Below are 24,821 nucleotides of genomic sequence, written 5' to 3'. Positions count from 1 at the left end.
TAATTGTCTCGAAATGTTCATCTATTTTAAGCGGGATTACATACTTTGGCAAGTTTCTTGCACAATTATGCAGATGGAAAGTGTCAGCCAAGATTTAACTTGAGCTCGAACAGACTCATCACCAATCACAAAGTTGAGATTTGATAATTGGAACAAGATTCTCTGAGAATAACGTGGATAATGTATTGACGTTTTAAAGATAATACTATGATAACAAATTAAAGTATCTTCGTACATGTTATTAATAGCACTTTCTTATTGTTTGAACATTACAATAAAACTACCTAAAATAGCGATGGGAGTCTGGTGATATCAAAGAGATCTTGAATGTTGTCAACGTTTCATGTTCATGAATGCTCGTGTCATCACTGAGTTAGCAATGAAAACCATATTTTCATCCTTGATACATGTTGGTATTGGTTGTCCTTTCTGTGCACTCTATTTCATGTGGTTTAATAACTTTGAAAACTCCGATCTTTCTGACACACCCCCAGTGGTATATTGTAGCCATGCCAACTTAACAGATAATCCAACCAGGGATATGCCACGAAGGGAGTAGGTTCTTTTGATGGCCCAAGGGGCGGAGGGGGGGGGGTGGTGGTGGGATGCGTGGGCAAAAGGAAAACAGGCGGATCAGACGGATATGGATAACTGTAGGAAACGTAGGAAATTCATGATTCTTTACATTCGGTTATTTTAGGTCGCTTGTATTAATCATGGATCTACAATGATGACTTCGTCAAGTTGGATATTAAAGGCCGTAATGGTATTACCTAGAAAATGTTGGACAACGTACTGTTCACACAGCAATTGGTTAAAATTTCATCAAATTCTGGGCAGTTTTAAACCAATAATGTTAGCTATGGTTGAAGACTACCCAGAGTTGGATAATTTTTTTTTAAATCAATTGTTTATTGTTGTGTAGAGAGTATGTTGCCCAACATTTTAAGAGTGTATACACTGATCGGTCAACATACGGTATATACTAAAAACGTGCTTATAATTTGCTAGATGTAAGTATTGAGTAGGCCTGTGTACATAATTATGGTTTACATTTCAGGTCCACGTTGATGCATGGCTAGAAAGGAAACACTGGATTAGCACTGTATTAAGGGGAATACGAAAAATATCCACTGCCGGTATAGGGGCTACCCCCTTGTAAAAAGGTCATGGAAATTTGTTAAACGGGAGAAAAACTAATTAAACGACATCTGAAATTGTCCGTTGAATAATTATGTCGAATAATAAAGAGGCTCTTTCATTTATTTAAGTTATTAATGTAACGCGGGATAGGGAATACTCTGTTCTTAAAACGAAAAAGAATTCTCCCAGACCGGGGGGGGGGGGAGGGGGGTCAAGACGTATAAAGATTTCGAAGATTTGACGAAAATCCACGAGAAAATAAGAAAATTGTGTATTTTATACAGTTTGATTTTGGGATGTATACGCGAGTAGCTGCCATACATCAAGGGTATATGATGACGTAAAATAATTTTTCTCAAAGAAACGAGTATGATATGATGTCTCTAATGATATATTGAATGCATACATTTGATTACATTTTTTTTCTCTAGAAACGGCATTTTTGTGTCGCCTGCAAAGCAGAGCGAGACTATCGGCGCCGCTTTTCCGACGGTGGCGTCGTTAACATTGAATGTTAATTTCTGAAAATGTCATCATAACTTTGAAAGTATATGGACCTAGTTCATGAAACGTAGATATAAGGGTAATCAAGTATTACTGAACAATCTTTCGGAGTTTCAGTTTATGGTCACATTATCAAAGTCAAAGGTCACTTAGGGTCAACGAATTTTGACCATGTTCGGGGTATTTATGGAATTGTCCCGAATTGTCCTCATAACTGAAAATTTATAGATCTACATGTAGTTCATGAAACTTAGACATGAGAGCAATTAAGTATCCCTGAACATCCTATGCAAATTTCAGGTCACATGACCAAGGTCAAAGTTCATTTAGGGTCAACGAACTTTCGCCGTGTTTGGGTATTTGTTGAATTGGCATCATAACTTAGAAAGTTTTTGGATCTACACATGTAGTTTATGAAACAGACATAAGGGTAATCAAGCATGTTTTGCACACGTATTACGTCACATGATCATGGTCAGAGGTCATGTTGGGTCTTTAGGACATAGTATTTTATTATCATATCAGTATTTTCTTTTGTGAATTATTATTTAATAGCTGTTTTCAAAGTAAGCACTGCTGCTAGAGGCGTTCCACTTGTTCCTTTATTTTTCAAACAGAAAACACTAAAAGTTGCCGGCTTTTATACTCTTCAAGTAGCTATCATTATGTTTACGTATATTAATAATCTTCTCCCGTCGTCTTTTGATGACATGTTTAAGTTCAATAGTTCTGTCCATACCTACCCAACTCGTACATCTGGAAACATTCATCTCACAAACTCCAGACTGTTAATTACCTCTAAATCAATTCGACATCATGGTCCAGACATTTCGAATAATCTTGCAGACAACATTAAATCTTGTTCCACTTTATACTCCTTAAAATCAACTCTTGAAAGAAATATTCAATCTTATTCATCCCATACTTCAAATTAATCCTTATTAAGCACTATAAATCAAATCAGAAATAATAATAAATTCTACTGCTATCTACAGCACCCGCACCTGCACCTGCATTGCACCCACTTGTTCAGTAATTACCAATCCTAGTCACGAACCCTTTTTATGAGGCCGCCATCAATTACAAGCTTAACCGCTCACGATGGCGGTCTCCTGCGCTCATTTGTTAATGTTACTTTTTATTATCATTAAAATGTGGAGTATATGCCCACACAATTTTTAAAATTTTGCATTATGTTTATATTTTGTACATTATGGATTATTTTGTATATTGCAAACAATGTAAATATTTTCGATAATGTATTGTGAACGCAGAAAAAAAAATTGTTATTGAAATTATTCACATGACATAAGAGATCGCATGTTACATCGAAAAATTAACACTTACATATCTAAATCATTTATAATTTTAGGAATTTTCTTTAAAGCTTCATCCACGTTTCTCTTCCGCCTGCTTTTCTTGAAACCAACTCTGCGTCAGGGTGAACTCCCCTTTTACACTAATCCATATACCGTCATTAGGTATTGTATGAGAAAATGAAAAGTACAAATGTTGGGTGTGTCATTGGAGCTAAATCGTCTGGTGTTATAAATCAGTCAGTTTCGCAGACCTGAAAAGAGCTTTGCGGTGCATGAATTTGGCTCCATTTCCTCAGTGGTTTATTCCCAGCACTCAGAAATGCAAAGTTTAAGTTGAGGTTCACGTGAGCAAAACTAGGTAAGGTAATTACATCTCAATGGGGTGTCAAATTATTAGCTACAGTAGCTTAAATCACATATGGCAACAAGTCGCCATCATATACCTATATTTTGTCAATTAACAGTCAACCGATTTCCATGCAAAAGGAAATAGAAACCGCATATAATGACCTCAATTATCGCCCCACCCCCACTCCTTTGAATTTTTCTTGATCATTATTAAAGGGCCCTAAATTATAGGTCTAAGCTTTATACGTGCCAGGTATAAAGGAAGTTTACTTCTTAGTTGAATTGATGAAGTGTTGTTAACGCAGTCCCATGTTTGTAGTGGGATAATGGTAAACTTACAGTTTAGGGGAAAAAATGCATGGTATTGTTATTTTTCATATAATAATTCTTATCGAAAATTACCTTAAATATCTGTCCACTTTCACAATTGTTTTGTCCACCAAATCTAAGTTAATAACATGTTAAAAATATCGAATTTTTTGCACGCTTCCTCCGCTTTCTCGCAATTAAACCGAAATGCTGTGGCGTACCCTACAACAATTTCTACATTTGTTTCATTACTCTAATTATGCGGCGGAGCTACTTTGTTATAAAAAGTAAGTTTATAGCACAAGTTTCAGATAAAAAGGACAACAAAAGGAGTATGAGCTCTGCATTGTATGGGTGTGTGTGTTTTTTTTTTTTTGGGGGGGGGATAATGAGAATAAATGAGGGGCTGGGTTCATACGAAATAAATATTTGAAGTTACCCAATGAATTGTTAATTCCACGTAACCTTACAGCTAAAAAATATATTTTGTGTTCAGGATTCAGCTTTAATCAGGATTCGGCACAATTACAGTTGATCTTGACCTTTTATGACCCCTTAAGGTGATAATTTAAGAGAAAGTTCAATTCATAATCTACCCAGACAAGTACCGTTATTAATGTCGCATGTAAAAATATGGAAAATTGATTTTAGGGTTCAGTTCCCACACATGAAACGTGATCGTGATTTTAGCAAAAATACTTTTTACAATAAAATGAAAATGATGAGGTCAGAACAGAATATTCAATATCAATTTAAAAGCGAGTTCTCAAAAAAATACAGGTTCTCTTGTAAAATATACAACAATTTTCAGGCCACGACTAGAAATTTGATTAACGTGTAGAAAAGATGATGATAATGCTAGGGTAAAATAAAAGTTTGGTTCATACCAGGGTCTATGTTTATCATCAGTTTGAGTGTTCTGTAAAATTAATTCGCTTTTTTTCTTCCTAGGCTAGCTGTTTGCTAAACGAATCAAGATTTCCCAAACTGATAAAATAGATGTGTACATCGATTAAAACCTTATGTTCTGTAATTATATGGTCATTATCATTTCTGTCAATCAGTCAAGGGTTTGGGTAATCAGATCAGCTAACTTCGTTCTTAACGGTGAATCATTGTTTTAGCCATGTAGTACAGTGAACCCTAGTATTGAAGATCAAGGATAGTGCATGCGGGGGGGGGTGGTGTTGTGGATTTGACTTAAAATGAATATGAAAGATAAATTGCCCCATGATGTGATCTATGCAAGGGAATAAAAGAGTGTCATCTCCGACGTTTTTATTTTTTCTTTTTTTTCCCTATTTTTCCTCGCGTCGCCATATGAAAACAAATGGGGGAGGGGACGCAGGAGGCCACAGAGGTGTTAAAAAGAAGAAAAAAAAATAATCTGAACAATCAATTTGGATGGCTAATGATTTTTTTTTCAAACCAAATTTAGATATGAAAATATTTAATTGTCGATTATTTTCTGGCTTCGCTATCTTGCAAATTCTCATAAAAATGTGTCATGTAAAAAAAAAACGAACAAGGCCCCTAAAATGCCTTCCTCATGATGCCAATGAACGAAATTTATGTGGGTGTGTGTCATGGCCCTGGGGTGCTGCATGTGTTATTTTCTATAGGCAGCACCCCCTGGAAATCTGGTAGGTATGATAAATGACAGAAATGTGATGAAAATGATGAATCTCCCTCCCACTTCACAATTTTCCTATACACAGTGCTTGAAATAATGCTTAAATTCACCCTCTTTCAGATCGGAATATCAAATATTTTCCGCTCCCGCTTCGCGCTCGCATTATTGATTTTCATAAGAAAAAATGTATTTAGAATGCCCAGATTCCAGGCCTAAATCTAAATACGCGCACTCATATTTATTCAGATACGCAGCTTAAATGTAATGTATTTAAAAAGTGCTTAAATGATAAATTATCAGATCAGAATATCAAAAATTTTCTGCTCGCGCTTCGCGCTCACAATATTAATGTAGGAACCTACACAATTACCAATCCTTTTCCGGATTTACAAATCATGAATAGAGTGTCCCGTTATTTTGGCTGAAATCTCAATTTTGGTTCCGCTCGCATCAATACATCAATACTTATCCTGTTCATGATTGAAAAAGTGCTTAGAATGTCCAGTTTTCAGGTCAGATTGTCAACATTTTCAGCTCGCGCTTTGCGCTCACATTACTTGATTGTTGAAATTTGACTTCATAGTTAATTGCAAACAATCTATATGACAGGTACCTTTTCGATCAGACCAGAACGCATATAAAAAATATCTGCTCGCGCTGTTACATACGCATCTTGTTCAGGATCACAAACATTGCTGAATATGTTCAATTTTCAGGACAAAATACGTGAAATTTCACAGTTTTTTAGCTTGCGCTTCGAACTCGCACTTTTTATTGATATATCTAAGAAGTTATTTCTGTTTGATATCTAATTGTATTCATATAATTCATTATAATTGCACGTGTGTGTAATATACTAGAACAATGGAAAAATGAATTGTGCCCCCCCCACCTTTGAGGAGAGATTTCAGCCCAGTACCCCCACTGAAATCAAAAAAAAAATCGTTTCCAGGGCCAGCGTGTGTGTAGGTGTGTGAGTGTGTGGGAGGGGTGGTGGTTCGGATTCTTGCCAATGATGCCGATTAATTATTGCTCACTGGTATATAAAGATGTCATGTAAATAAATCTAACGTCATATTAATCAATCTATCGTCCAGTCTTCAAGCCTAGTATATGTTTGTATTGCTGTAAACTGTTCCTCTACCCCACACTTCGCTGTCATGGTTCGCATCCCCTGAACTATCTTAAACAAGACATATCACAACATGTCAAAATAGGATGGGACCATGATACAGAGAATAACGAGAAAGGTTAAATACATGGCCTATATAGAGTAGAAAATATCCACTCTTTAAAAAGTGTAAAATGGAACACTTTTTTCCCTATCTGGAACACTGGAGAGAGAAGGTTCCTAAAAAGATTCTTTAAGTGCTCGAGAACTGATTTTTCTTACGAACCTAAAAGATTTCCAAAGTGGTTTTTAAGGTAATTTAGAATCATTTAGGGAACCTTTAATGTTCCTAAATACGGTACAAGCATGGAACCCTCTAAAAAACTCTCTTTTTTGCTAAGGGTATATTTAACACATCCTTAAGACCAAAACAAGAGCAAATCAAATGCAAAATATCATTAACATAGTGAAAATCCTTAACTCCCAACGATATAACGTTATTAAAGACAAAACAAAATCATTTATTACAAGATGTACACGTGATCGAAGGGGCACATTTACGTTTGTTGACCTTCGTATCAATATTACTTGATCCGAATACCCCGCCGAATACCCAGTTCGGTGATGTGATCATGTTGTAATAAACCTAACATGCATGCAGTGAAAACATGGTCATTATTATCTTTCTCTAACAGGGTACCCGGATTTATTTTCAATCGGTCATAAAATTGTTTATAGGCAAGACTATTGGTATTGTGATACATGCATTTCAAAGGAGCATACATTTTTTAAGAATCAAATTTGAGTTTCGTTTAAGTTTATTTGTTTAATCACATAATAGCTTGCTATCAGCTGTCAGCTGTGTTTTAGCGAGGCAATGAAAGGAAACAGCAAGAAAGACTACGTTACAATATCATAATCATTAAGAAGATAAAATAACAACAACTGTGTTCCCCTTAAAGATTTCCACTGGGAGACTGCTAAAATCCTTCTGAAATCATGGACCTATTACCGAATAGTATAATAATAAGAGTTCTGAGTTAGAAAGTCCATTGAATATTACATTAAATTTTTGTAAAAGATTCATTGGTCTCGCTTAGTTGATTTTAAAAGCACTGTTTTTTTTCAATCCATTGGAAGTTTTCAATGCCAGATTTTTTGCCTCTAACACGTAAAATATCTTGCAGTAATGCTATTCGTCTTCACCCATCATCTTTGAGAACTTTTACAGTAACATTAAATTCATAATTAATTGGGCTTTCAAAAAACATATATAGACCTAACTGTTAACTATCAATGCGATTTTGTTAATTATTCCATGGTATATTACAGTGAACTTTCATTTGGGACACGTTGTAGAGAGATTTATTTGATGTTGGAGCAATTTCATGAAATTGAATGACATTACTTTGGTCATACACTTGTACTTATAGGGCTACTCATTATTAGGCCTATGAAATATTTATTTCAACATAGTTACATGTTGGCTCCTGTACGAAAACACAACTGAGGGAGCTGGCGCAATCGTTACTAATCAGGCCAGTGTCTACCCCTTCAGAAAAATAATACAAACTTTCATCATTTCCAGGTAATTTCCCTTAACTCAAGAAACTAGCATCATCTTCAGACAGCAACCTATTTATCATCCATTATCACCCATCTGTCATTCGGCCATCATTTTCATCGCCGTGGTTTGTATAATAAATACATGCATGTACATGATGAAGTCACGGTCCGCCAGCTGCTTGTGTTTAGACAGATATGGGAAAAGGTCTGGTTATAAACACAAACGTCAACATGCCATAGATAGCCGATGATCCCGTATACTACTGCCAACCAGAGTATATACCCCTTCTCTAGGTTATGAAAATATTGCTGACTTGATAGTTTGGCCTAACCGGGTATTATACAATACGGTATGGGTTTTGCCTGTGCATGGGCTGCAAAAATATTTATTCGTAATATGATTTTAAAGATAAAATAACAAACCCATTTAGTATGCCCGGCAATTTTTTATCTTTGATTTGATTTTAATTCATATATGCCCAGAGGGGGTAATATCGTCGTTTGTGCCGTATATCAGCAAGGTTATGCCCTATGACGGTAAATGGTAGTTGTGGGAAAACAGTGATAAAAATGCCACTAATTACCAGCTATGAAGCTTAGATATCATTTCCTTGTCCTTATTCTTACATATTTGTTAATATTATCTCACATTAATACTAAAATTTCCTCTTTGTTATATTTCACCGAAAATGAGTCTACATCTTCAGTAGATTAATAAAGTAATATTGCGTGTATTTTTAATTTACGTATTATATCAATGTCAGCAAATAATGAATTTTAATAAGAATGATCACACTTAGAAGATCTGGATAGGATTGAAAACTAAAGTTCCATTTGGAAAATTCGAAAAATGTGAACAGAATCCACTAAATTACTGATATTCGAAATGATTCTTGTAAATGATATGTAGGCATGATGTCCCAGTGATTAGCAAGAATGATCATGGTGATACGTCAATAGACATTTCTGAGCTATCATTAATACACGCTTCCTTATGTGCTTTTCTGCGAATTTACGATTTTCTATTTTTGCTTTTTCTTTCTTAAAATATATTTTGATTAGTTCACAACGCTTGTCTTTCTTAAATTATGTCAGAACTAAACAGAAATAGATAAGCTGACAAATCACCGTGATCTTACAAAACCTATTCTTTCTGTGACTTCTCGAGTATGGCTTTATGAAAATGATATGCAGCCACGATTTAAACCCCTCATTCTGAAAACAAAATGATTCTTAAATGTAGCCATCTGTCTCCTATATACACTGTACACAGACACGAGATGATTATTGGGTCTGATGGCAACAACGATTCTAGCACATCTGGTTTGGTAAAATGATATTTGATATTATCATATCTGTCAGTTCCAAATGTTGCTAACGGCTAAGAAAATGGGGGGGGGGCTCTTTCCGACATTCTGATATCTTTTACGAGATAAGATGTCGAAGTGACCTCATTGTTAATAGTGAGAATAAACGAAGCATCAAATCATTTGAATGTCTCCTGTCAAAAAGAACTGTGAAGTAAAAGAGCCCACTCAATGTTAGATTTAAGAAGGATTAGCAAAGAGCAGGGACTTTTATGAAAATCTTTGAAAAGAAATTTTAACGGCGTGCGTCATTATAAATCATTAAGATATTTCACCTGTCTTTACAACAGACGAATTCGGAATCATCCAAATAAAGTGATAAAATATAATACTTACAATGATGACGACGGCGACAATTATTGTGATTATTGTAAAAATTATGTTTAAAGCGTTCATGTCTATCAGCACCACTGGTGCTCCATAAGAATAGTATGGTAAGAGATTTGCAATTTTAGCTCGTATAATCTCCTTTAAAAAATCTTTATTCATTTAATCAAGGACGCGCATCACTGCTTGTCAACTAAATTCAAATAGATAATAGTTTTTGAATTTCGTAACAGAGCTTTCATTACAACCTCAGTATATGAGACACCCTGAATTTCACCGACGTACCTCAGAATACCTGTCTTGACATTCATGCTCTGCAACTGTTACAATCACATATGATACCATCATGGCTTCACTTGTGTAGCGGATGTTTTCTTAAATCATCTTGCTTCCCCAAAGGCACGTCTATGACCTTGAAACTTCGAAAGTAAAGTGCACGGAGGTCTACTGTAAGGGGGGGTCATAAAACCACAGGAGGAAGCGATCACTTTGCATTTGGTCACCCCGGAGACCACGCGTGGCGGACGGTGAACTGCATGGGGATGTATATCAGGAATGCAGTCATATTCACCTGTGTACCGTGACATACACCAAATTGAATGCTAGATTCCCATGACAATTAATTTATTAGACGAGTATTTAGTTTACTTAAAACATGTACTCATCATATTGTTTTATATACTTGAAGTAAATGAATAGCAAATTTAAAATACTTTAACGGCCACTTTTTGAATAAAACACGATTGATTAAATGCTATAGGAAACTTCGAAAGATTCTTGATATGGGTGAATGTATTGCAGGCGAGTAGCCAGGAGGGGAGCAGAGGGGCGGCTGCTCCCAAAAACGTCTCAAAAAGAGAAAAAAAGACGGGGAAAGGGAGAAATGGTAAGAAGAAGGGAGAAAGCGGGAAAAGGTATTCATCTCAATGGAACAAAAATGTAAACGAGACGTTTTTCTCTTCATACAAAAAAAAATCATCTCCCTGCACACCCGTCTTCGAGTTAAAGATGATTAATATGGCTAAATTTCTTGCTATCGGGCACACGAGTGTAATTCATCTGCGCGCAATGCATGCCGGACAGGCGTAAGTAAAGATCACATGACTTTGTTGATTAAAATAATTCATTAAAAATAAATCAAATGTTTGTATATCAAAAGAAAAACGATAGACATAATGCTATGTTCATACTCTTTCATAATCAAGGCGTTTGGGAAGGCTAGACTGCATTTTTGTATTTCATTTTAATCATTATTACCCACAATGCAGTTCTGGTTTTTCTGGCGATGAACTGGCCGAAATTATGGTTAGTCTTATTTCAGGCCATTTAACTTTTGATTGAGCTGGTCAAGTACCTGATTAACATGTCAAGTCTTAATGCACTGTTAATTGTGACTAATGTCAGTGAATTAAAGCAAAATCTATCGAGGGATTGATTTTTAATGATTTTTTGATGAGCTATGATATAACACGTGGGTGAATGGGGGTCTGTATTACTCATGTGTGCCCTATCAAATATGATTTGACCAAGAAAGGCATTTGATATGATTCAAAGAATGTCCTTTTGTTTTCTTTTCTCATAGTTTGATAAAACATTTGAGCTTTCGCGCTTTCCGCGGAAAGAGGAATTATTTCAGATTCCTCAATCTTATCTTCCTTTGCGTGTTCATAATTTCACTCAAATATCACATTTCATAATGACAATAAGTCAATTGAATTCGAGCTGATAAATGTACGAGAGACGCGAGAGAGACATCTACGTTTGATTTGAACTTTATGAAAAATCGAAGACTTCGCGTTTCTCGCAGGGGGGGGGGGATTCCCCACTCCACGCACCCTCCCTCCAAGAAAGTGAAGATTTGGCACGCTTCGCGTACACGTACCGCCCCTGATGGTATATGTTTGTGGTTTTGTTGTCTTACCTAACTCGTGACGAGGTTCTTGTGTTGTATTTTTCTTTAGGTTGTGATGTCAAATTTGTTAAAATAAGAATCATTTACTTCCTGTTAGTCAGTTGTTATAGTCATTGGCTAATTTTTGTATTTTTTAATCACTTAGTACATTTAAAGAGTGGATATTCATCATGTTGCGTGCACAGTTGACGTCAAAGTAACTATAAGAATAGGGTTTTTCAACGAAATGGAAATTCTTGTATAATGTATGACTTCCTGCATGGAAGTCCCTTTGTCTTGGAATACTTTAGTTTCCTGCCAGACGATCTTGGGGAACTCATGTTTCTCAAAACTGTTTGTTTCTTGAACAATTTGTTTATTTAAATTTCTTTTATGAGGTTCTGAATTATTTGAATCAAATCAGCGAAAGAAAAGTGTGCGCAGATTAAACAGGATTTCTAAACTTTCTGTTAATTCTTATTAATACCTTTTGAAATACTAATTTTCGTGAAATGTCAGTTAATTAAAAAATTACTTATATCTAGTAGCTCCTACATAAAACCATTGTGTCATTATTCTTATTAAGTCATAAACATTATTTTGAGATCATATAAATGTGAAAAAAAAATTCTTAAAGTAGGGGTTTATAATTTCATGAGCATTATTATTCCATTTACGAAAAATACAATGATAGTTTTCCAAATCAACATTTATTTTGTAATAAATTGTTTATCACGAATAGGTCTAAAATATAACAATTCTGTTCGACTTGATTCTGTTCCTATTTTGGTAACGGTAAGCACTTTAACCGGAAGTAACTAAATATCAATGCATTATTCAACTCTGGGCTCTTTCAAGCAGGTCCAGACAAATGTTTACTTACATATACGTTTCCATGGTTACGGAACTACATTTTCTTGTAGCAATGTTAATTCCTGTGATGTATTCATGGTCATGTGTTGTGATCGGGTCATCGACCCCACTCCCTCACATAACACCACTAGAATTCGGTGACTATATAGAGGAAATAGCAGTCTGTCACGTTGAGTATACGTGCAATGGAGAAAATTATCATTATTTGAGTGTCGGTGAACCCAAACGTAATTTATGCAGTTTTTGCACGGATTATAATTTCCTGCTTAAAAAGAGAGACTTAAAATAGATTGTTTTTAGTAATAAAGTTGGTTCACATTGACAGACGAAAAATAGTGCATCGGGTTTATTCAATGTAATATACAGGGTTGAAAACGAACAAGGTATTTGTTGTAAACATGGTAAATGTGCGATAACATTGTAATGTATGCATAAAATGACGTCCAAATCGAGAAATACATTTAATATTACGTTCATGAATTGTGCGCAGTTAAATGTAGAAACCTGTTATTTAATGGTCAATTCAATTTTCTTAATGATGAATAGTTTCACTATGATGTAATCCATGATTCAATCCAATAATTGAAAATAAGCATTAGATAAAAAAAATGTCCTTATCTTTTCAGAAAGGTATATACTTTTCCAACCTGAAGCTCTTTATACTATACCTTGTGTTCAAACGTTACGTAGGTATATTCGGCTAGCCAGTGATGGTTATCATCATGTAACCATTCTCTTTTATGCAGTCGTATATCGAGTATATCGTATATCGTATATATATATATATATATATATATATATATAACCGCCCTTTCACACGGTAAAAAAATCGGAATTGAATGATGCTTCCAGTGAAAAATAAGGCTAATGATGAGTTTTTAGCACGTGTGAAACCAACCTAGAATCACGAATTCAAATTCTATTCCGGAGTTGAATTCCAGTTAAGTTTCACTCAAATTGCGGTACGAATTTTCCTTGTGAAAGGTCCAATGATTCTAAAGACGAATTGCAATCATCATTAATGATGATTCAAGATTTACGTGTGAAAAGGCCCTTAGTCACCTTGAAACAGAATAAAGGTCGGAAAACAAAAATATATAAGTGTGTTGTTGTAACATTTAATGTAATTCATATAAATTAAACTTATGAAATTGGGATATCTTACTAAACTAGAATTTATTCATACTATGAAAATGTATTTTTTCACTGTAATACTGGAACCGCTTGAAGGTTTGTTTGTTTCTTGAGGTTTTATTTTCAGTATCTAAGGTAACCACCGTGCATAGATGAGGTATCGTCAAACAGATTGCATCGTTTAGCAATTTACTCAATTTTCCTGTCTTATCTTACACTATTCCGTCTTCTATTGATTAATAATTCCAGTTCCAAACCTATATTCCATGGCCTTGCCCCCAATTTCACCCACTTAATTTCATCTTAAGACAAATTGAAGTCATTTGCAAAGACCCGGGGAATGCTTATAGATTATTGCCACCTGATTATCGTATATCGTTTAGATTAAAGTAAAAATGAAAACAGACAGTGAAGATGTCACTGTTAGGGTTAATCAATTCGATGTCTCTGTTTAGTAATATGTTAACATACTTTATGTTTTCTGTAATATTCAAGATTTCTGTGGTCAAGCTCTTACGGGCGAACCATTTGCACACTCCTGCATGTTATTAAGTCAAGTGTTCAGTGTGCCACGCGACTTCTCAATTGATAGTGATAGGAGCTTATATTGAACTTGAAGCTTAAATAATATTTATGATTATCTCCAATCTATGATTTTTTTCTTTAAACCATGAGTCGTCGGACAAAACAATAACTAAATCTGAGCAGAAACCATCAGGTGTTTTTATCATTTTTTTTTCTCACATCAGCTTTGCAGGATACTATGAATTATTGGTCCACTCAACACATCGGGGTAATCCTACACCTTCAAAGTAGGCCCTATAATCCCTAATTGTTGGATACCCTTTTCCGCATTTGTCAGAACAGTAGATGACAGTAGACTGCAAATTACCATAGGAAATTACTTAATAAAGTTCATTGCTTTTTGATAACAAGTCATCCGCCACGAGTCTGGACTGTCTTCTGCAGCGATGACCATGCATTCACGATTGGGTTGTGTTTGTGGTTGTGATTTTTTAAATATGTTAAGATAATCATCATGTATATGAAAGCAAGTAGGGCCCATAATGAATATTTTTGTTCCATAATATTGTTTCCCTTGAAGAAGACTCGATATACTAAATGATACATAAACATATGACTTTAAGACTACAATGCTCACTAAATTTTGTTAACTGTTCTTCATTGCCACCTTCAAAATTAATTTTTAAGTTGTTTCAAAACTAAAAACAACAGGCCTATTGTTAAGCTTTTTTAAACAGCAAAGTGATAATAGCCATCGAGTTGACAAAGATGAACTAAATAAGATCTTGATTTAATATTCTAAATATCCCTCGATACGCCTGTCTTATCTAGATCTTTCAGTTTCATCTGCGGAGTAAAGAAGAACAGAGTTTGACATCCAGCATCAACAGACAAGTCATGACTTCAGACTTCAAGAGATGATGACACGCCTATGCTCACGTCATTATAGAATAACTTTAATCTGTCGTCTTATAGCATCACGAGATCACGACCAATGAGCAGTGTCAGAACTCGTCAATAACAGTCATTAATCTCAATATTGTAGAAATCTGAGGTGTTTGATGAGAAGGAAACGATGATAATTGATGTGAATCTGTTTGTTTCGTTGTTACAGACGGCATTCCCAACATTACCCGATGACGGATGTGTGACTGATATGCGACCCGCCTCGCAAGAAAGGTAACTCTCGGTTTTATTTGAGATTTTGTTTTATAATGTGAGTAAATTTACGCGAAAAATTAGGAGGGACTTTATGCTATGAAAAGCAAAGGGAGATTTATGGAATTATTAAAATCGCACGATGTAATGTTGATATATAGAGATGGAAATTGCAACAGAACATCAACATAAAATTATACCTCAGTGCAAAATTTGTTTTGTGTCATTGTTATTGTAAATGCGATATCAGTTCTCAAAAGAATTAAAAAATTGAATAAACTTTTGACATCCTTCAGCGTTTATTTTCAATTGGTCTACTGCCAATCCGTCCAACTGCCAACTCGTCTACTATCGGTTCTTCAATTATCCACATAGTATAATTGCCATTTCTTCCATTCATCATTTCGTCTAATAACCAGTTAGTGCAATAGCCATCTCCTCCATATTTCATTCTGTCTAATTGGACTAAGTGTAAATAGGGCGAAATAAATAAAAATAAAATGGATATTAGATCAACTGATTATGAGACGAAATGGTCTTTTTGGCGAAGTGATGATTGGACCAAATGGTTGTTAGACGAAGTGTTGATTGATGGAATGACATTAGACTGAACGTAGACCATGTGCATGGAGAATGGACGAGTCGGAGTAGACGAATTGGCAATTTACCTCATTCAGGCCTATACATACGTATAAATATTTACACACAATGTTCCCTCACGCAGAAAACAAAAACAAATCATCGCTCAAATAATCATTACTTTCATGGATACTTTGATTATGATTAACTGCTACAATTGCAGCAATGACAAATTTGTACTTAAATGGTTTATCGAACAGAGATGGATAGGCCTATATTATAGCCCTGGACCAGTATGAACATAATATAATTCCCCTCCGCATGATATGATAATTCCGAGTTAATGTACAGTACGCAACATACTTTCCCTAACTATTGGAACCACTCTTATTTGTATACGTGTCAGGTTTGTACACCGTTGCACTTGACTCTTCTTTCCTTAACTTGTTGATATATGGTTTGACCACGTGGGCAATGCAAGTCAAGTGCAAAGGAATATAAACAACATTAATTGTAACGGGAGATATTAAATCCAGGTGTATTATCAAAACTTCAGCTATGTGGCTATTCTACTTGTACGGTTTATGGTTCGTGCGCCGTTAGTACACTATACCCTAATCAAATTATCAACATCATAACCCGAATAATGATTACAACCTTGAACTTTAGTTGAGGGCATATGGGCCTTTAAACTACATTCTAACGTAAAACGGTTCATCACCATAGTGAAAGAAGGTTATGCATCATCTTCTACTGGTTCTTTTTAAAGTTTTAGTTTGATTTTACTAAGTTTCACAATAATATTATTACACAATCATTAACAATTGTATTTAGCGAATTATTTATTCAGATTTACAGTGCTTTCAAAAGTGTTAAATGAAATTGTTGACAAGAGTGATGCAATTAAATAAATAACATAGCCTACAAAGGATATTTTAATTGCAGGAGAATTCAATTTTCAACTCGGAATTTTGACCTTAGAGGAATCCACCTGTAGTTCTTGTAAATACAAAGCTATAAAGACCATAAAATGTGTTTTTTCAATTTTACATCGGACACACTAAATTAAAATAGTGACATATCGAGCGTTGAAACGTTCCATAATATTTCAGCGAAATTTCGAGAGGTAGTTTCCATTCGAATAATTTGAGCCCGGCTTAATTCAATTTTCAACTCGGAATTTTGACCTTACAGGAATCCACCTGTAGTTCTTGTAAATACAAAGCTATAAAGACCATAAAATGTGTTTTTTCAATTTTACATCGGACACACTAAATTAAAATAGTGACATATCGAGCGTTGAAACGTTCCATAATATTTCAGCGAAATTTCGAGAGGTAGTTTCCATTCGAATAATTTGAGCCCGGCTTATAACATGCAAATAACCTAGCTACTCGTGACTACATAATTGTCCCTTATACATTATCTCTTTCATTTATTTGAGTTTATTTTTAATTTCGTGGAAAATTTTCAATAGACGAACAGAAAACTTATGAAAGGGCGGGACTCCGTTTTCATATTTCATGCACAAACTGCATGTGTTCATATAATGTGTTCTAATTTTTAGAAATTGGGCGTATATCAATTGAGACCTTCATCAATCAGAACATTTATTTTTTCTGCTATGTCATTTAGGCGTACCAAGACTACATATTTCTCACCGTGGAGGTAATCCCCATAAAAATGGCGCATCCACGACAAGCACCTATGCGATAGCTTTACAGAAATGAATCTAAAGTAAAGTCTTTGCTATAACGACGCATACCCCCAACAATTTTAAGGGATTTTCTTTCACATCGAGATGACGGACTTAATGGGTGGATATAATCAGCCTCCCACCCTAAGTTGAATACGCCTGTCTTAAAGGACAAGTCCATCCCAACAAAAACTTGATTTGAATAAAAAGAGAAAAATTCAACAAGCATAACACTGAAAATTTCATCAAAATCGGAAGTAAAATAGGAAAGTTATGACATTTTAAAGTTTCGCTTCATTTCACAAAACAGTTATGTGCACATCTCGGTCGGTATGCAAATGAGGGAACTGATGACATCACTCACTCACTATTTCTTTTGTATTTTATTATGTGAAATATGAAATATTTTGATTTTCTCGTCATTGTCATGTGAAATGAAATTTAATTCCTCCCTATAAACGCGTGGAATTCCATTATTTTAATATTTTGTGATTCAGGCAAGGAGGTCCTAATCATCAAATTCGTAAAAATTGAAATATTGTATAATTCAAACAATAAAAAACAAAAGAAATAGTGAGTGAGTGACATCATCGACCCTCTCATTTGGATGTAACTGGCTCGTTCTATAACTATTTTGTTAAGAATAAGCGAAACTTTGAAATATCATAACTTTCTTATTTTACATCCGATCTTGATGAAATTTTCAGCATTGTGCTTGTCTGATTTTTCTCTATTTATTCAAATCAACATTTTTCTGAGGTGGACTTGACCTTTAACTAAATCTTTCTTAGTCATATCTACCTATTTTGTTAACTGACCCTTTTTTATGCACGATCTATATATTTTGAGTTTGTTATTAACACAGAATGAAACAATTACATGTTTATTAGTTTTCACTGCTTCCGATAAAGAATTTTTCAATACATAACATGACCGGGTTCATTTCAGGTCCTTTCCTGGAAGAATTAAAGTTCGGAATGAAGGTACATGATTGTAATAAGCTTTAAGATATTAATGACAGGATTTTAGGAACTCCAAGGTCATTTTTGAATTGGGTGAGAATATTATTGATATTTCTGGTTTCTATCCCACTCACACTAACATAACTGCAGGACATATATTTTAATAATTTAAGGACCAGTTTATACAGGACACAATTCTGTATTACAGAAATTAATGGCAAATATAAAGAGGGCGCTTCAATTTTCCAAGGTCTGTGAGAAGGGGAATCATGGCCAAGCAATCGGGTGTCCAAGACCATGTCGTCGCTCTCCTTCGTTTGATCATGTAGTAGGTCCATGGTTTGATCAAAGCCAGCTTACTCGTAAATTTGCGCTGAGACAAGCTTTATTCTAGTTTAAGTCATTATTTCCATTTGCACGAGTGTGCAGATGAGTGGTATAGTATGTGCTGACAAATAACATTTCTAGGAAATTGGTGATACCTAGTACTGAACACATGAGCATCGGTAATCAGCCAGACTTGGGAATATTTAACACGGTTTTGATGCAGTTCGGATTCATGAAAATATTTTGAACCCTTGATCTGGTATACAGAGAATATGGGTTATGGTTTAATATAGATCAAAGTGATGTCTACATGAGGAAACGGTTCGTTAAACGAATTTGGGATAAAGGTTGAATCTTGAACCGGATCTGGGTCGATTTTCAGCACTTGGATTATCCCAGTATCCTCTTCAAATCAGTGATGGGAATATACTAGCCTCGCCCCTGGGCACATTTTGACTCCCCGTTCAATTTTCGTACCAACTTCGATCAAAAGTGCTCTCTCTCTACCTATCTATTATGTACAAATACAGTACTGTTGAGTCTTTCAAAAATGTTCCTAAAACCTTTCTTTTTACTTCTTGTGCGCCTTGAGCACTGTACAGCCTATACGCAGTGGATTTGGCGCTTTATAAGTCACAGGTTTTGTTACTATTATTATTGCTATTTTTATTATTATCAAATCAAGAGATACAGAGTGCAAGAATTACAATAAGGTAGAAATCAACAAACTACATCAGTTATTATGATTTTAAATTTGATGAATGTATGTTTTAATCACTCTATATGAAAACATGCGCATTTGATGAAGGAAATGCATATGATGGATAAAGTTGGGGGTGTGTGGGTGCATGGGTTTATTTCCAATTCGTCTACTACCATTTGGTCAATCATAGGTTCGTCTACTCACCACATGGTCTACTCTCATTTAGCCTAATGCCATTCAGTCTAATAATCAGTTGGTCCAATTGCCATTTAGTCCATATACCATTTGGTCTTTAATAAACTAAAGTATCAATAATATTGTGCAAAATGAATGAAAAGAAAATGAATATTAGACCAACTGGTTATTAGACGAAATGGGAATAGACGAATTGTTGATTAAACGAAGTGACGATTTGACCAAATGGTTATTGGACCAAGTGATTGTTAGACGAAACGTTGATGGACGGAATGGCATTAGACTAAATGAAGGTAGATCATGTGGTGAGTGGACGAGTTGGCAGTGGACGAATTGGCAATTTACCGCGTGGGTGTATGCGAGAAAGAAAGAGGAATAGAAAGGAACAGAAGAAGAGTGAGAGACAACGAGAGAAAATATGTAGGTCAATGGAGAGAAATTGAGAGAAGGGGAGAGATATGAAAAAAATATAAATAAAATCAGTGGACATGGAAGAACACGCTTGAAGAAAAATCTTTCCTAAATCTTTCCAAACGTACATACAGATGTGTTGGGGTACAAGTGGGTGACGAGAGGCTTGAGAAAATAAGGATTTTATGAAGTGCATGAATGGACCCATATTTGATATATTCTGTCGTGTCGAAGTGATTGTCAAACGGATAAAACTGTTGACAGAGCTTAGATTAATATTCGTAATAGAATTATAGGCGTGGGCTGATTGTGAGCTGACGACACTGAAAAGCGATAGGGAGTTTCATCTAGTTTAGATCAACTTAAACGCAACATCATCACTCGTACTATTTAGAGGTTCAGACATAGGTTATCTTTGAGATGAAACGATTTCAAGTGACAAGTCTAAGGTTGGAATAACCCTCGCCCCATAAAGTCTGTCGTCAAGTTTAAAAGCAAGAATAAATCTAAGGTCTAAATTGACGAAGTGTGTATTTACGGAAAAACTTCCGCACTAATAATAACAACGGAAACAAAGATAATGATAATCATGTGGATAAGGATATTGATAAAAATACTACCACTACTACTACTACTACTACTACTACTACTACTACTACTACTACTACTACTACTACTACTACTACTACTACTACTACTACTACTACTACTACTACTACTACTACTACTCCTCCTCCTCCTCCAAGTACTACTTCTGCTGCTGCTGCTACTTCTGCTATTATTACTACTCCTATGTACTACTGACAATAGAGCAATATTAATAGCGATAAAGAGGAAGAGGATGTTGATGTCGATGAAAAAATAATGGTAAGGGTTATGATAATAATAATGATACTATGTAACTATTGATAATGTAAAACATTATTATAATAAAGATACTATCATAACGAATCCTAAGCGATAAGCGAATAACAGGCCTTAATTACATATCCAATAATTTATCATTACCATGTTTTTAGAGAGATATTCTCAAGTTGAAATTAGTTTCAAAACTCATCAAAGACTGAATGCAGTGATTTGTCGGTATATATTATTGGAATTATGGAGATTGGTTTGGAAAGGATGTGGAATTGGCAACCCTTTGAAAAGTCTAATATTTTGAATAACATAGGAAAAAGGGAAATAAAAAAATCATAATTCCACCCAGATCCTTACATGTTTACATTTCTATACTCATACAATATTAATTTTAAAGCCGTCTTTGTACCTGCCACTTTCTCTATTACCTTCCTGCTATTAAAGGAAGAGTGAACTGCAGTGTGCGGTCTCTCATTGACTGTGTTTTATAAATACAAAATAATATACGTTTTCAGATATCAACTTATATTACAGAGAATAAATTGACCTATATTGTGTTCGTATAGAGAAACTCAAATGTTTTTGAGAGGAAAAGTAATTGTTTTGCTACGCGGAAACATGATTATTGCGGTATAAATGTATTGAGTAGTTAATTAAAATTATTATCATTCAAGTGGGTCTATACTACTAGACTACACTAGCATTATGGGTCAGGAAACTGGCCAGGTATGAGTAGTTGAGGACTCGAGATGGCGCTATTGGTTGGTATCTGCTTTAATGTCTTATATGTATGAATGGTAAAATTCCACCGAATTTTCACTTTCTTTGCTGATTTCACTTTGAACAATATTGTTTTCTCCAGGTGTCATGGATGCGGACCGGGTGGGGGCGCTCCTCTGTATTTTATTTTGCTGCCTATCCATTGTTAAAGCCTACGACCCATTCCACTATGATCGTAAGTATTACCATATACCCAAGATCCGTCAGTGATTTTTAAGTAATGGGTGTTTTTCTTTTATCCCGACTTTAAAAATCAAACCTTCTGTTTCAATTCCAGTCAAATGCAATATTAAATACATGGTATTTCACAGACAGTCATGCGTTATCACGTTTGTTTCTTACGCTTATACTACTTCATGATAAATAATTTAATGGATGACACTTTTATTCAAGAATAATCAAAATTATATACGTGATATATCATACTTGCGAATGTACAGCATCGTATTTGATTCTTGTTTTTTTTTTATTAGCTATACATGTTTTTACCGGTTTGTCACCAATCGTCATTTTAACGTTGGTTTAAAGGACCATTCAACATTTTTTCATGTTTAAACATTGCTTGTGCTTTTAATAAGAAATGGTTTCCCATGTCCATTGTTATTTTTACCAAACCCTCCATCATTCCAATTACTCTTTTCCATAACAGCAGCATTCCTAATACTTGGAACAACTGATATTTCACAAAGAAATTATGAGATGTGAAACAGAAATATAATTTGCTATTTCTACCCGCTTTTTTTTTCCTCTCTCTCTCTCTCCCTCTCTTGATCAGCGAATGATCCCTGTTTCAGAAGATGTACACGATACTACGCACCGGTCTGTGGTTCCGATGGGGAAACTTACTACAGCATATGTGTTTTGTTCTCCATAAAATGCCACAGAAAAGATCCTAACCTGACTATTGCTTACCAGGGAAGATGTAGAATACGACATCCCGTAGTACGTAAGTAAATGCATTCTCAACAGTCTTGTAGAATAAATATATATCATTATACAAATGGTTAATTACAAAATATGATGATGTTATTCACCATGAACAATGTCCCCCCTTTCCCCCTTTTTGTAATGATAATATCTCACCTATTAAGGGTAACCAGCTTTAATTATTAGCTGGCCGTACAACAGGTTCTAGATAAAATAAAAAATGTTACCTTAACCCTTTTCCCTACTAGCATGATAAGAAATAAGAAAGGGGTGGATTGTAAATTGCACGTAACATTCTTTCTTTCAATCTTTCATTCACTCTTGCAGTACCGGTAGAAGAATGCCCAAGAGAGTGTCCTGACATAGTATCCCCTGTCTGCGGCAGTGATGGAAGAAGTTATGACAACCCATGCTTACTGGAAGCTATGGCATGCGAATCAAGAAACCCGTCTTTAGTTAAAATTGATACTGGATACTGTGATGAAGAAGGTACTTTATTGTAGAAGATTAATCGCTTAAAAACCGTCTTCATTTGACTTTCATTTTTTGGGGGGTTTAACCAATCATGCCAATGACGAAATGAGAAAGCTCTTCCAAAGTACTAGAATAGCTGTAGGCCTATTTCATAGACCGCATTTTGAGGCAATGACACATGACGTGGAGAAATGAGGTTTGAACAAGAAAAATTCAAATTAACATTTTCCGTTTACCTAACAGGATAAAAACATTTCACATGATTGATAATTTTTTGAGGGGTCCACATTATACAAGCTTTGCTTTTCAGTGGACCCCTCCATTCTTCTTATGATATATAATTGCATTGATTCAATTATATCTAATGATATTGATTATATTGATTTAATTTGCCATGTATGTTAATTTATATTTATATTACCTTCAAATATGTATTTTTTTTCTTCCAATATTAAATTTTGTTCATGCTATTGTTTATTTAAATTGAATCAATCTATCTTGTACTTATTTGTATCATTTTGAAGAATGAAAATAAATTTGAATTGAATTGAATTGAATTGCATGAGCCAATTTTATTGATGATGTTTTTGCATGGAAAAAAAGTTTCTTTGAAATTTTGAAATTATTTTCGTCAAAATATAAAAGGTAAAAATATAACATTTTCCCTTTTTTTCTTTTTATATGGGTAGTTCAATTATTCTTTTTAGCTTTCCACATCCGTATTTGGCGACTGAAAGGTTTTATTTCAAACAATCACTGTAATTATCAGAGAACTGATATGAAATTGAATGCTATTCTGATTGTCTATGGTTTAGGTTTGGCGGGAAGATGTCCTCTGGATTACCAAGGAAAATACAGACCAGTATGTGGGCGAGATGGTAAAACGTATGTCAACCAAGGTATATTACAGATCACAGCCTGCATAGAAAACGATCCAAATCTTGCATCTCCGATACATAAAGGGGAATGTGAATTCAAAGGTGAGGTTTAAAGATTGGTCTTATTTTTACCTATACCATTTGTTCTGTATTACTTTTGCAACCACAACTTTGATTATCACAATGATTTATTCAATAAAGGCTTGGTTGACTGATCGTTACAATATTGATTAAGCAATAAGATTCATCATTGTAAATTAAGAACGGTCATACTGATATGATTTTGTTAGAAATGACAATATATTTAGAAGTTGCCGTTGAGTTTGAATTGTTAGAGCAATGCGACGACTTATGTGATCACAGTCACGTAATATTTCATTTGTGTTCTACATTAAATATCAAATAAAAGGCGAATCATTATTTCACATATTTTAGATCATACAAAGACATGCCATGTAATTAGCACCGTCTAAAAAAATTCACATCAACGTTTATAAACTTAAACTACGCATTAAAAAAAATCAAGCAACATTATTACAATTTCAGATCTTAGGATATATATCATATGTTTCTTTTGTTGAAAGGGAGGCGGAAGAGAAGGAAATGTCGGAAACATTCATGTGATCTGACTTACGATCCCGTGTGCGGGATGGACGGAAAGACATATTTCAACAAATGCTTCATGGACTACTTTGCTTGTATGAGAGACATTCGGAACATGAGGCTTCTTTACCCTGGTGTCTGCAGACAAGAAGGTACTAATAAAGCCCTAAGAATTATTTCTAAATAAAAGTTTGGGCATCGAATATGTTAAATCATACTG

General features: G+C 34.7%; 1 protein-coding gene across 7 annotated transcripts in view; it reads left to right on the top strand.

Annotated features, from left to right (window-relative positions):
• The window catches only part of LOC121410994 (mucin-17-like), a 62,347-nt gene that overhangs the window by 9,993 nt on the left and 27,533 nt on the right, over positions 1–24,821 (top strand). For all 7 annotated transcript variants that reach the window (XM_041603443.1, XM_041603441.1, XM_041603442.1 and 4 more), the window contains 6 exons: positions 15,165–15,229; positions 21,802–21,894; positions 22,495–22,665; positions 22,974–23,135; positions 23,936–24,100; positions 24,583–24,753. In XM_041603443.1, coding sequence (XP_041459377.1) covers positions 21,807–21,894; positions 22,495–22,665; positions 22,974–23,135; positions 23,936–24,100; positions 24,583–24,753 — 757 coding nt within the window. In that variant the 5' untranslated portion in view covers positions 15,165–15,229; positions 21,802–21,806. The remainder of the gene's footprint in view (positions 1–15,164; positions 15,230–21,801; positions 21,895–22,494; positions 22,666–22,973; positions 23,136–23,935; positions 24,101–24,582; positions 24,754–24,821) is intronic.

This window comes from Lytechinus variegatus, chromosome 3 (genome assembly GCF_018143015.1).
Source record: "Lytechinus variegatus isolate NC3 chromosome 3, Lvar_3.0, whole genome shotgun sequence".
NCBI classification, from domain to species: domain Eukaryota; kingdom Metazoa; phylum Echinodermata; class Echinoidea; order Temnopleuroida; family Toxopneustidae; genus Lytechinus; species Lytechinus variegatus.
The sequence above is the reverse complement of the archived record's forward strand: the minus strand, read 5'-3'. Positions and strand labels throughout refer to the sequence as shown.